We start from the raw sequence: 13,678 nt of genomic DNA on the forward strand, positions 1-13,678 counted from the left end.
TATACTCTGTATACTCATACACTATATATTTATACTCTGTATACTCATATACACTATATATTTATACTCATATTTATACTCTGTATACTCATATACACTATATATTTATACTCTGTATACTCATATACACTATATATTTATACTCCGTATACTCCTATACACTATATATATTTATACTCTGTATACTCATACACACTATATATTTATACTCTGTATACTCCTATACACTATATATATTTATACTCTGTATACTCATATACACTATATATTTATACTCTGTATACTCATATACACTATATATTTATACTCATATTTATACTCTGTATACTCATATACACTATATATTTATACTCTGTATACTCATATACACTATATATTTATACTCTGTATACTCATATACACTATATATTTATACTCTGTATACTCATATACACTATATATTTATACTCTGTATACTCATACTCTATATATTTATATTTTACTTTGCAAGCAGGTTCACAATTTTCACCAAATATGTTTAACAGTATCAAGAATGGAAATTATGTTTTTATTGCATACCGTTTGCTAATTACTTCTATAACAAGAGGTTTTTAAGTGAGAGGAATAAGAGTTTGTGTTTTGTGTCGGCTCAAGGTCGTCCTGCTTGTATTTCTGAACTCAAATCCTACGTTGGGTTAAAATGTCAGTGTGCTTCTTCTTAATGGCTACCTTCACTGAAGGACTTTGAGTTGTTTATGACTAGAACAAGGCCTTGATGCTTTTTCCCAGAATCTTGACCTGATTTTTTTATGTGACTTGAACAAGGCTCTTTTTGCTAGTTATACATGAATGACCAGAAACCTTTAAGGTTAGATCATTATGGTGTTATAATGCAACTGTGATCAGAAATGAGGCGCATGTCCAATACAATATCAAGTGTCACATGCTTCTTTACATTGAGAAAATAGTATCCATCACCGGTTTGAAATTTATTTTGATTGTCTGTGATGTCTCATTGCTGCGGTTTATTATTAGAGGCCACATTCTGCCCTTTTTTAAAGTCTTGATGTTGTTTCAGGCTCTACTAGATCAGGTTTTCCTGCTTGAATGTTGATTATTTTCCTCATATTCTCCATTGTTGCGGCTCCTCTCTTCCCAGTCTGTCAGTAACGCTCTGTTTACTTCCTGTCTCTATGAAGCCCCTCCTTCTGAAAAGTACACTGTGTTATGATTGGTCGACTGGATCAGTGTGTTGTGATTGCTCAAGCGCTTCAAGTATGTTTGGGAAATGTCCCGCCCCTTACCATAACCGTGAATTTGCATGTAATCTACAATTAGATTCATTCCAGAAGCATTGCTTACAATGGAATTTGTCTTGGTGACAGAAGCTTCGAGTGCAGAATCACTATCAGCGTTTTTCCCCCCGCTGGATGAGTTCTTACAGTTCTTGGTAGTGTTGTCAAAAGTACTGACTTCGGTACCAAGTCGGTACTGAAATGTAAAAAATGCGACTCTCTGAGCGCTGTTGAGCGGATTCATAAACACCTCTGATTGGCCATTGTGTTCACGCGCTCATCAGATATGTCTGTGATTGGCTACAATGATCAGCACACAGAAGTGTTTGAGTGTGTTTTGCAAGCGGGAGCGTTTGAAAGCACAAGCTGGCGTCTATCAGCGGACCGGTGTGTATCTGTGTGAGCGCTCGGTGAAGAGCGACATTGATGTATATTTACAACATGTTTTTGAAGCGCTTATCATTGTAGCCAATCACAGACATATTTGATGAGCGCGTGAACACAATGGCCAATCAGAGGTGTTTAGGGATTCGATATTCGATGATGATAATTATGTATAAATTTGATGATGATAATTATGTATATATATAATGTGTTGATATATTTGAGGATTTGAATCATGTATTCAGTTTTTCTTAACTGGGTATTTATGGGAATGTGTTGGATATTGGCATTTAAAATATTATGACTTTAAGAACAACTAATCATGTGACTCAAGGTAATTAAGATTCACCTGAGAGATCAGACCAGAACCTGAGGACGCTATATGCCGAATGCGTTGTTCACTCTGAATATATATATATATATATATAATATATGTGTGTGTGTGTGTGTGTGTGTGTGTGTATATGTATATATATATATATTTATGTATATGTACAAAAATTGGAGGAATAATAGCATAATAAGGCCTCTTTAAGACTCTCTCAACTCTTTGTTTTGCCTCTTGCTTGGAGCAATAGCAAGAGTGTGTCTTGACTCCAGTAAATCTCCCTCTGCTTTGTGAGTGAGTGTGTGTGTGTGTGTGTGTGTGTGTGTGTGTGTGTGTGTGTGTGTGTGTGTGTGTGTGTGTGTGTGTGTGTGTGTGTGTGTGTGTGTGTGTGTGTGGTTTACATGTGGACTCACCCAATAGTGGCCCTGCTGCGTTAATTGGTCTAATGACAGGTAATCCTTACACTTCCTAACCAGCAAATTTTCAGGGCCTAATCCAGTTCAGTGACACCACACCTCAGGTCCGTCAGTGTTATTAGCACACTGTCCTGTAGCAACATGCCATCACACGTCACATGACTCCAGTCACATGACTTCGGCTGCTTGTACAAACTGTAGTACTGTGTGTTATTGTGGCGTGTCTCGGGATGGACAAACACACGGCTCTTTGTGTTACTGTTCTGCCCCTTGTGTCTTGTTCAACGGTCCTCAAGTGTCGTATGTTCTCGAGAAACCCTCATTTCTTATTCTGAAAGGGTTTTCATGGTGGAATCTGAACGGGATTTGAGGAATGTTATTGTCCTGTTTAAACAATGGCTTTGTATGAATGAGGCAGCTTGTTCTCTGAGAGCGTTTGCTCAGCTGTGACCTCTGACGGTTCAGGCACAAAAGCCAGCAAAATCTCATCTTCTCATATTATTTCATCTTCAAGCTATATCAGATTATTAATCACTATTGTTCTCATTTGAATATTTATTTTTTAATTTCTTCATAGTTATTGCAGAAATCAAGAGAAGGTCAACTCATTACACAAGCTTTATTTGAGCTCATAACTAGCTGGACATTTTTTTGCAGATGATTTTTGCTGTGTTCATTTCATTGGGTTCTCTACTGTCTGTCTGAGTCATTTTCCTCCTCTTATTATTATTATAATTATTGCTGTAATGCTGTGACAGGGTTTATCAGTGTTCTCATGCTGTTTTCTGCCGACTCAGATCGGTGGCTGTTGCAGTCTGAATGTCCTGTGTGTGAGAGAGAACCGACTGACACGAATCCCTCCTGAGCTCTCGCTGGCCGCGGATCTGCACGTGCTCGACGTCTCGGGAAACAGGTTCGTCAGAACACACTCGGGCTTGAGGAAGACTGTGTGTGTGTGTGTGTGTGTGTGTGTGTGTGTGTTATACATTTACACGAGGCTCAGATCTTACTGACTCCAGTATAACAGTTACAGTTACAAGCACATTTTACTTGGGAAATTTAGCGGAGAATGAAATGTTTAATTTGGAATAAGATACGACAGTTAACAGCGTTAATCCGACCGTTGAGCGTTAAAGACGTACAGAAAAGAAAAGTCCTCATTATTATATATTTCCAGAGTTACTGCGTGCGGTCTCTAAAAACCCTTTCCCTTCTCATAGCTCTCTCCATAACGCCGTCAGCAAACCACAAATTATGAGCCATTTTCCCTTTTCTTTTGGCTGTTTGTAATGTAACTGTTTGTTACTGCTGGTTGCCAAGGTAACAGAGTCTTAGACCTGGGTTAGCCTGGGTTAAGGTGTCTAATTTTTTTTGGTCTAAGTCAGTCTTTATTTTTGTAAAACTGTCTAACTTGCATTAGACTAGTCTATGAGCACATTTTAGACTTGTCTAACACTATAGACCGGTCTAAAACAGCTTTGTGACCCAAGGGCTCATTGAAGAAGAGATTCTGGTTTAATACATCTGTGGGATGCAGTCGATTACCATAGAAAATTCAGGTCCCGCTTTATATTAAGTGACTTTATGTACTTGCATTGAAATTAATAATTTGATACAGTGGCCTTATTGTGTAGATACATGTTTTTACATTGTACTTATATTTTGAAAATACCTGAATGTAATTCATTTATGCATTACACTGTTGACTCTTCCCTTACACCCTTAAACCGTCCCACACCACACACACCTGACCCTAACCTTACCAGTATCACTCCTCAATAGCAGCAAAACTGTTTTACAATACAACATGAACACAATAAGTACATTGTACTCATTTTTCGATGTAAGTGCATAGTACTTAAAGCCGCTTAATATAATGTGGGACCAAAATTCATATAACTTCACACCGGTCATGCATTCACAACAGATGTCATTTGGACTTTAACAATTTAACATGCAATATATAACAATATTGCATGTTGATATAATCACAGTTATTATTTAATGACCTTGGTGACGTCTCGTCTTAGTATTTGAAAAAAAGCTCACAGTTTACAAAAACAAACAATATTTTATCTTTTTTTTTCAACAGGAACAGAGATTTTATTTTAAAAGTGTTTATTGTTAACTACATTTTAGTCTGGTATTTAACAATATTGCATGTTGATAAAGTCGCAGTTATCATTGAATGACCTTGGTGACGTCTCGTCTTTATACGATGGAAAAAATCTCACAGTTTAGGTCAGCGTTTACAAAAACAAACAATATTTTGTCTCTTTTTTTTTTCAACAAAAATAGAGATTTTGGTAAAGTTTAAATTTTTTATCTAGATTTTAGTCTGGTATTTAACAATATTGCATGTTGACAGTTACTGTATCATTGAATGATCTTGGTATCATCTCCCAGTTTTGGTGTGAGTTTTGAGAGTTTGCAGCGTTAGAGAATGCAGAGCGTGTCTTGTGAGTGATATTCTGTGTGTGTGTGTGTGTGAAGGCTGCTCTACCTGCCCTTGACGCTCACGACGCTCCGGCTCAAAGCGCTCTGGCTGTCGGAGAACCAGTCGAAACCCCTGCTCACCTTCCAGACGGATGTGGACCCCGAGTCTGGAGAGAAGGTCCTGACCTGCGTGCTCCTGCCTCAGCAGTCCTGCGAGCCGGAAAACAAAGGTACAGCTCTGATATCTGCAGAACAACAACATTTTCTGCATATTATTCCATAAAAAGAATCACAAGTGCAAGTCCTGAAGTGTCACTAGTCTCTCCCTGTGAAGGCCTCCTTCCCTTCACCGCTGTACTGATAAAACACCGTCAAAATGATTCCAGATCACAAGGATACACATGGAAATAGGGCTGCGTGATTCTGGGAAAATGTCATATTGCGATTATTGAGGTCAATATTGTGATTGCGATATAATAAACAAATGGTTTCATGAGTCAACTTGCTTGGTTCTCAAGGAAAATGCACACACAGATTAGTGATAATTCTGAAATGTGTATTTCTCAACTCAAACTAGCAACAACAACTAAATGATTGATAACACCTATAATGATCAATAAGTCATTGATGTCTGGATACCCCCCCCCCCCCCCCCCCAGGTATCAAACAGTCTGTGCTGCATAAATTATATATAGACTAATCCTTATTAAAGTAGCAAAAGTTCTTTAGTCGAGAGCAGTGAGTGTTTTCTCTGTTCCCTTTGTTCTTTGATTAACTTTAACGACAGAGATAAGTAGTGGCTACTGTGTACTGTCCCTTTAAGAGCAGCCGCTGCTGACAGAGACACGCGGATCTCACACGCGCCTCATTCTCTCACAACTCTTTACGTCCATCATAAGACTGCTCTTATTTTATGAATCTACTCGACAAAAAGACATTATGGCATAATTGTGTGTGTTATTGTTCGTTCAAGCTCGAAAGAGAACTGTATTCTGGCGCGCTGTCTTGTGCGCACGTGATACTGGCACTTTTTTGTCTTGTCGCGCATGAATGGTTTAAAAGCATTTGCATGAATGAGAGTGGGATCATGTAACACTAGCCAAATTATGACAAAAATTAACAGATGCTGCGTTAATTGCGTTAACAGCCCTAATTTGTTTAGGCTATTTCATATAAAATCGCAGCATTTGCAGATGCCAATATCTTAGAGAGCAGGGTGGCCGATATAATGCCTGTGTATATATATATATATATATATATATATATATATATATATATATATATATATATACTTTATATTTATTTTAATCAATATTTAATAAGTTAGAATTAAATTAGAAAACAAATCTTTAAAATAAACATGCTTATACTTTAGATTGCAACTTCTTGAATCTGCAATCAGTATTTTTCACAAAATAAAGTAATTCTTTAAAAATATGTGAATTAAAAGGAAGTAAACACTGTAACAGGGCACTCAGTAACCTGGTAATTTTGTGCACACTGGTAATCATATTTATTCAAATAAAGACAAAGTAACGCTAATTGTACATACATCACAGTGAAGACGATATGAATATGACACAGTGGGCAACTGGATATAGCACAGCATGTTTTAAAATGAAGGATTTACAGTTTTTCGATGGCGTCTCGTGTGAAGCTGATCTTCTGTTCACACGTTTATATCGGCTACAAATACACACTTCACAAGTTATCACAGCTGGATTCGATTAAATCTGCAAGGTTTGTGGAATTAAATGTTTATTAGATATTCAGAGATTTGTTTAAATGATGTAGGTGCGCATTTGCTGAATGTTGACGGCAAATGAGAAAGTATTTTAGCCTGATTGTTTGCCTTTTCTGTTACAAATCATATAAAAGCAAACGCTTTACTTTTTCGCATACCATTTACTTTCTTTGTTTACCAGTTTCATATGCTTGTCGAGTTACTTTCGAAATGAATACATCATAGGGTGTGCAGTATCAACAAAAAAATTATATATCAATGTTTCTGTGGTTTTATTGATTTCTATAATTAGCCGATATTTTGCGGAGTGTGTGTTTGTTGGTACTTTGGCAGGTTTAGGACTGCGCCTAAAGTGCTAGATATTCTGCGCCAAAAACTGAGACTCCTGCAGTTTTTGATATTCTTCATATTCTATATGAGGGTCAGTTTGCAGCAGTGACAGAAATGATCTTTTCCAATAAGATTAAATAGATTTTTACCTTTTATGGGCATTTTTGCCTTTATAAAGCCATTTTTTAACCTAATTAAATGCATGCATAATTATTTTGTTAATTAAATCAAATTCTATTAGAATAATAAGACACAATAGGGCTGTTACCAAACAAATTAAATCAGTATCAGCAAAGTTCATCTTTGAAGTGACATTTAGATGCTTTTACACACTGTTTATTGCAGCTCAGAGGGACATGAATGCGTTTAACCTGCAGTTACAAGTGCAGAAATAATGTTTTTATGTTTTAAACATCAAATGTTGAATATAGATATATTGAAATTATTAAAAAAGATACTTTAAATGTGAAATTAAAACCGCCAGTAGGTGACAGCAAGTCACTGTTCATGAGAGAGTCATTGAGATTCAACTGATTCATTCAAACGGCTGATTCATTGAGGAATGAAGCATTTGACCGTCTTAATGAGTGAGTCATTGAATCATTCATTCAACCGATTCGTTCGTTCAGTAATGCAACACCACTCTGTGTCGCTAAGAGATGCAAAAATGTCCTGTGGTTTGTTTGTTTGTTTGGAACCGTTTTCATTGGAGAAATAGAGCAAAAACAGGCAATTCTGTGTCTAAAATCTAAGTCACTAAATATTAACGCTTTTTTTTATTGAACTGTTGTATAAAATCAATATCACATTAGTAGGTACAATTTAATATATTGTAACCGTAAAAAAACAGCAGAAACTACATAATAAAAAAAGTAAAAAACTATTTTTTTTATTCACAAAAATAATTTTTTACTAAAAGATGTGGACTTCAGGGAGGGAAATGTTAAATGTTAAATGTTGAATGTTTCCAGACAACACCACAACACTGTCGAGGCATTGCAGAGTTTATCCGCAGGAATAATACCAGGTTTTTGGGTGTAATGTTTTGCTTTCATCTAGCGCCGGTCCTGTGGGGTTTATCTGGGGCTCGACCCGCCTGCGTGTGTGTGTGTGTGTGTGTGTGTGTGTGTGTGTGTGTGTGTGTGTGTGTGTGTGTGTGTGTGTGTGTGTGTGTGTGTGTGTGTGTGTGTGTGTGTGTGTTGAGCAGGTCTTGATATCTCTGCCTGGCCTTCTCCACACTGCAGCGGATTGGACGATTATAGAGGCTTATCTCTGAGCTCGACCTCAGACTCTCCCACATCCATATCTTATATGTATATCTCATATCTTATCCCTCTGCCACTGAAGCTCGCCTTTCCTAAAGTCTTTAACCTCTCTTTCATCATGAGGAAACCAGGCCTTCATGTCAAGAATACAGTAGTTTTCAGTTTTGTACAGTACGTGCCAGACAAGTTTCGTTTCATTTGTACTATTAAGCTCCTATAATGTGTTTTGAAGGATAATATATATATATAATGTATTTATTTAAAAACAAACACTAATGTGTGTTGTTGATTAAAAAAAAACAGAATAAAAATAAATGAATACTTTTATGCAGAAAGGATGCATTAAAATCATCATAAGTGACAGTAAAGGCATTGGCATTGACAGATTTCCAACCTAAGAAAATTGACATATTTTCATTTATAAATGTCCAAGTATATTGCGCAGTTGTAACTGGAGTTGATTGTTTTATGTGTGAAGATAATATGCGGACATGATTTTTGGCCAGATTGTCACACAACGAAACTATGAACGTATGCAAAAACAAGAGATAATCAATGAAATATTAATAATTGATTGTCAATGTATGCTTTTTTCTATAAGCCTTTTGTTTTTCTATACATTTTCTTTTTCGCATAGTAAAATAAAACCTGTAGCTGTAGTTTACCTTTTTTTGCCAAATAATTGTCAGATAAATACCTTAACCAAGTGTAACCACTAAGTACCTTAGTGTTTTGTTCTTCCTTCACAAAAAAAAGATAATTCTAGGAATGCACGGATATGAAAATTTTGGCCGATACCAATTACTGATAATTCTTCATATTTGACAGCTGATAACCGATATATTGGCCAATAAATCTAAATCCAAAGTTTTAAATAATTTGAGAGCGTGATTACAAAAACAAAAGTCCCAAGCACACAATTATAACATTCTCATTATAATGTAATTAGCCTGTATTCACATGTCGCAGAGATATATAACACTAATACTTTCCTCATATTTTGGTTTAACCAAACTTGAAGGGGAAGTAAAAACAAATTATCATAAAATATATTTATTTTAATCAAAAAAGCTTGAATACATTTGATCAAATAAAACTTTTTGGTTACACTTTATTTCAAGGTGTCATGTTACAGTGTAATTATATATGTAAGTACTGAGTAATATAACATAACTGCATGTACTTACTATAGGGTTAGGGTTTGGTTTAGCATTAGTTGCATGTAATAATGAATACTTTATAGTAAGGTTATCATTTATAATAACAAGGACAGCAGTAAAATAAAGGGTTTTTACTTTACTCATTCAGTCTAGATCATTTCAGGTTTGCTCAGCTTTGGAAAAAGACGGTGCCTGGTTCATCAAGTGACTCTGTCTCTTTGTTTGGCCATTAAATGTGACATCTCTTCCTGTGAAGAGCGTGTGTGTGTGTGTGTGTGTGTGTGTGTGTGTGTGTGTGTGTGTGTGTGTGTGTGTGTGTGTGTGTGTGTGTGTGTGTGTGTGTGTGTGTGAGAGATACTCTGGTGTTCAGAGGGATGTGTGTGTGTGTGTTCGTGCGTGCGTGCGTGCGTGCGCGCGCGCGTGCGTGTGTGTGTGTGAGGTCACTGGGGGGTTTGTTTCCCACTAAGCCTGTGAGTAAGACTGGATTTGAAACGTGATCTCACAGAGGGCTTTCACTGCAGTATAAACTCCTCGATGTGTCTTTCTGAAGAAATAAATGCAAGTAGTTGTTTTCTGAACCGCTGCTAGAGAAGAGAATGTGTGTGTGATCCTAAAGATGTGTGTGTGTGCAGGCTCAGATAACCTGGCGCGCTGTGGTGCTGTGGAGAGTCTCGTGGAGAGTGGGATACTGGACGACACCTGGGACGACAAAGCCTTGAACCGGATGAGCACGATCCGCTTCATGGAGGACGACGACGACGAGGAGGATGACGAGGTGAGGAAGATCTGAAGCTTATTCACAGATAATACAGTCGAGCTGCAGCATTACTCGCACAGAGAACGCACGGGATTCAGCCAACGCTGTGGTTATTTTATGTGCCGTTTCTCAGTGCAGTGGCTGATCCATCTGAACACCAGAGGGCGACACACACACACACGTCCCCCTGAACACCAGAGTATCACACACACACACACACACACACACACACACACACACACACACACACACACACACACACACACACACACACACACACACACACACACACACCACATATCCCTCTGAACACCAGAGTATCTCACACACACACACACACACGTCCCCCTGAACACCAGAGTATCACACACACACACACACACACACACACACACACACACCACATATCCCTCTGAACACCAGAGTATCTCACACACACGCACACACACACACAGACCATACACCACATATCCCCCTGAACACCAGAGTATCTCTCACAAACTCTCACACACACACGCAGGAGAGTTTTCACACACGTGATTTACCGCTGTGTATAGTGTGGTAGTGGTGTTATAACAGCAGTGAGTTACTCGAGGCTCGAGCTGTACGGTGAGTCACGACTGAAGGGTTTCAGGATCAGCGCGAGCCTCGAGTAACTCGACCCAACCTCAGCCTCCTTTATCCCGTGACAAACACAGCGAATACTCAGCGATTCACACGATGGCCAGTGACGTCATCCTCTTTATTTCCTCTGTTCCTCAGCGGACGCTGCTGAGACGGGCCACTCCTCACCCCGGCGAGCTCAAGAACATGAAGAAAGTGGCGGAGAACATCCGGAAGGACATGATCGCCGCCAGAGGCCTGGACTCCAACAAAAACGAGGTCAATAATGCTGTGGAGCGAGTGACCAGCACGTCTGTGTGACTGCTTTATTTCCGAGATGTCTCTTCCCCAGTGTGTGTCTCCCGCTGAGCCATTCCTCACTGTTTTCTCCCGGGAACACCAGAGCCCTTTCCCATGTGCATCCGTGTCCATCCGGATCCAGTGCCTTCTTTTATAAAGACCGTCAGCACAATACCCTGCCAAGGAGTGCACACTCTCACTCTTCAAATCCAGTGCTTTTCATCCGCTTTTCTGACAATAGGTAGTTGCACTACAAGTCTTAGCGGAGTCTTTAATATAGAAATATGATATTTATATATATATATATATATATGCTCTATTTTTTTATTTTCTGGGTGCATTTCTTTCTTTCGGTGACACACGGAGCCCAGGCATTTTTGGACCTACTGATTTTTTTAAATTCTTGTATAGTTGCTTGTGAATATTGATACTTTTATACGTGTGGCAGCTCAGGTGGTGTGAATTTTAAACACTCACAAACACACACACACTTAATCACCGAACTTTCCCATTGCTTGGACTTAATTTCAGAATTTCACAATTGAAAAGCATCCGAACAAAGAGTGTGATTTGTAATGTTGCGCGCGGTTCGTTCCTGTGTGAACGTGAACACGAGGGGCAGCTCTGTTTCATTACACGTGTTTCTTCATAACCCAGTGTGTGTGTAAACAACATGTTTTTACTAAATGAGGGCTAATGCGCTTCAGGCCGGTGAGCTGACACACTCGACAGACCTGCACTGTGCTTTATCTCCAGCTTTGTAAAAGCAGGTACAATAGAGCTCTTAATGTACGGTTAGGCTCGTTATAATCGAATCTTTGGTGGAGGTGAGCAGTTTTTCCCTCCAAGTGCCAGAACGCACTTTTACAAAAAAACTCTATCATTTTTGGGGGGTTTTAAGAAAAAAAATTGTGTATGGTACACTACGGACTTCATTTTACATTGTATGTTTTCATTTGTATTCCAAGAAAGACAGATTTGGTTTTTAATGTTGATTTTTTTTATCCTCGATTATAAGTTCTTGTAAATGATGAAGCTGCACAGAAAACAATCTTACGCAGGCGCTGTTTCTGGGCCAGGACGTTTATGATTTTAACCACTGAAATAATAAAATGACTTTATGAAAGCAACTGGTATGATTCATTATTTATGCGCAGATTTGACATTAATCGGAAACCCTGCAGATATTTTGCCACTGCTCTAGTTATTTCCTTATTAATAAGAAAGAAATGTTAATTCTGTGGTTGTTCTTCGCCCTCGTGTCTTTCTGATCCTGAATGCTGATGTTTCCCATCACTGTTTTATTATCTCCTCTGTTTGTCCATCTGTGCTTGCATGTGCTGCTTTTCTGCATTATTTCAACTGAATATTGTGTTGTCTATATGTACATTTCTCTTCCAGAATGATATTATCTGAGACAAGCGCTTGATTCTGTTGCTGAAACGCTACATATGAGGCCAGATTTGGAAGTTGATGTATAGTTTTACCCATTGAAAATCCATATTATTGTGTCCAATTATGTGTGATGTGCTGCAATTTTCATCAAATACTAACATTCAAATGCTTTTATGTTTTCTGTTCACCAAGGTTGTGTTAAATTTACAGTAAAGACATTTGATAATGCTACAAATGAGTTTTTCAAAATACATGCTGTATTCTTCAAATATCCTCTCACATCAATGACAGTTGTGCAGAACTTTTCTCTTTTTTTAATCATATTCATAACATGCTTTCTGAATCTCTGTAGACGTTTCTCACTGTCCTCATGATCGATCCCAGAGTTCCCAACAGCTTCGATTCATCCATGAGACTCTTTTGTCATGGTTTATCATCAGATCTTGTTGTTCTTTTCTTCTTTGAGACTCTAAAGGCTGGCAGTCTTCTCTTCTCTTCACTGTTGGACATTAGCTGTTCATCTGAGCTCCAGAGTGTTTCTCCAGCTGTGATCTGTGTTCATCTCATAGACATAGTATACACTAGATGTCGCCTTGGGGTTTAAGCATGCGTCAGAACCGCCGCCATCTTGGAACAGGGGTCTTGTCATAGGAAGTATCTAGATCAGTGTTTCCCAAACCTGTCCTGGAGGACCATCAACACTACATGTTTTCTTTGTCTCCCTAATCAAACACACCTGATTCAACTCACATGGGTTAATGAGCTGATGGGTTGAATAAGGTGAACAAAGAAAACATGTGGTGTTGGTGTCCTCCAGTACAAGTTTGGGAAACACTGATCTAGGTAACGCTGAATTCATGGATGATGCCGGACTTTTGTGCTGCGTATGGATGTTCACACTAACGAAATCTAAAAACCAGACAGCAAGAGATTACATTTCACAAGAATGTAAAATGTTAAAAAAAATTCTGGACTGATAAATACATGTCTGACCGTTGGAACAAACCAAAAAAACTAGAAAATCACATTCATGACGATTTATGGTGATTTTATTTCTGTTAGAGCTTTTCCTACATTGACGCTGATGCATTAAAGAGGAGGGGCTCCCCGTTCCATGATGGCGGCTCTATTGACGCATTCATCCCAATGAACTGCCATAGCCAAGGCCACATCTAGTGTATATATATCTATGAGATCATCTGAGCTCCAGTGACGAGTGTGTTTCTGTGATCGGCTCTACTCTTGTTCTGCTGCACGCTTTACACTTCTCGCTCGGTCCTGCTCAG

At 38.4% G+C, this 13,678-nt stretch overlaps 1 protein-coding gene across 1 annotated transcript in view; it reads left to right on the top strand.

The window, feature by feature from the left end:
• The window catches only part of LOC143741252 (leucine-rich repeat-containing protein 1-like), a 63,779-nt gene extending 51,656 nt beyond the window's left edge, over positions 1–12,123 (top strand). Inside the window, exons 11-14 of the mRNA XM_077233675.1 lie at positions 3,200–3,315; positions 4,896–5,068; positions 9,970–10,112; positions 10,857–12,123. Of these exons, the coding sequence (XP_077089790.1) occupies positions 3,200–3,315; positions 4,896–5,068; positions 9,970–10,112; positions 10,857–11,018 (594 nt within the window). The 3' untranslated portion in view covers positions 11,019–12,123. The remainder of the gene's footprint in view (positions 1–3,199; positions 3,316–4,895; positions 5,069–9,969; positions 10,113–10,856) is intronic.
• Positions 12,124–13,678: the final 1,555 nt, after the last annotated feature.

Source organism: Siphateles boraxobius, unplaced genomic scaffold (genome assembly GCF_051911475.1).
Source record: "Siphateles boraxobius isolate OS27281-9 unplaced genomic scaffold, OSU_SipBor_1 182, whole genome shotgun sequence".
Taxonomy (NCBI): Eukaryota; Metazoa; Chordata; class Actinopteri; order Cypriniformes; family Leuciscidae; genus Siphateles; species Siphateles boraxobius.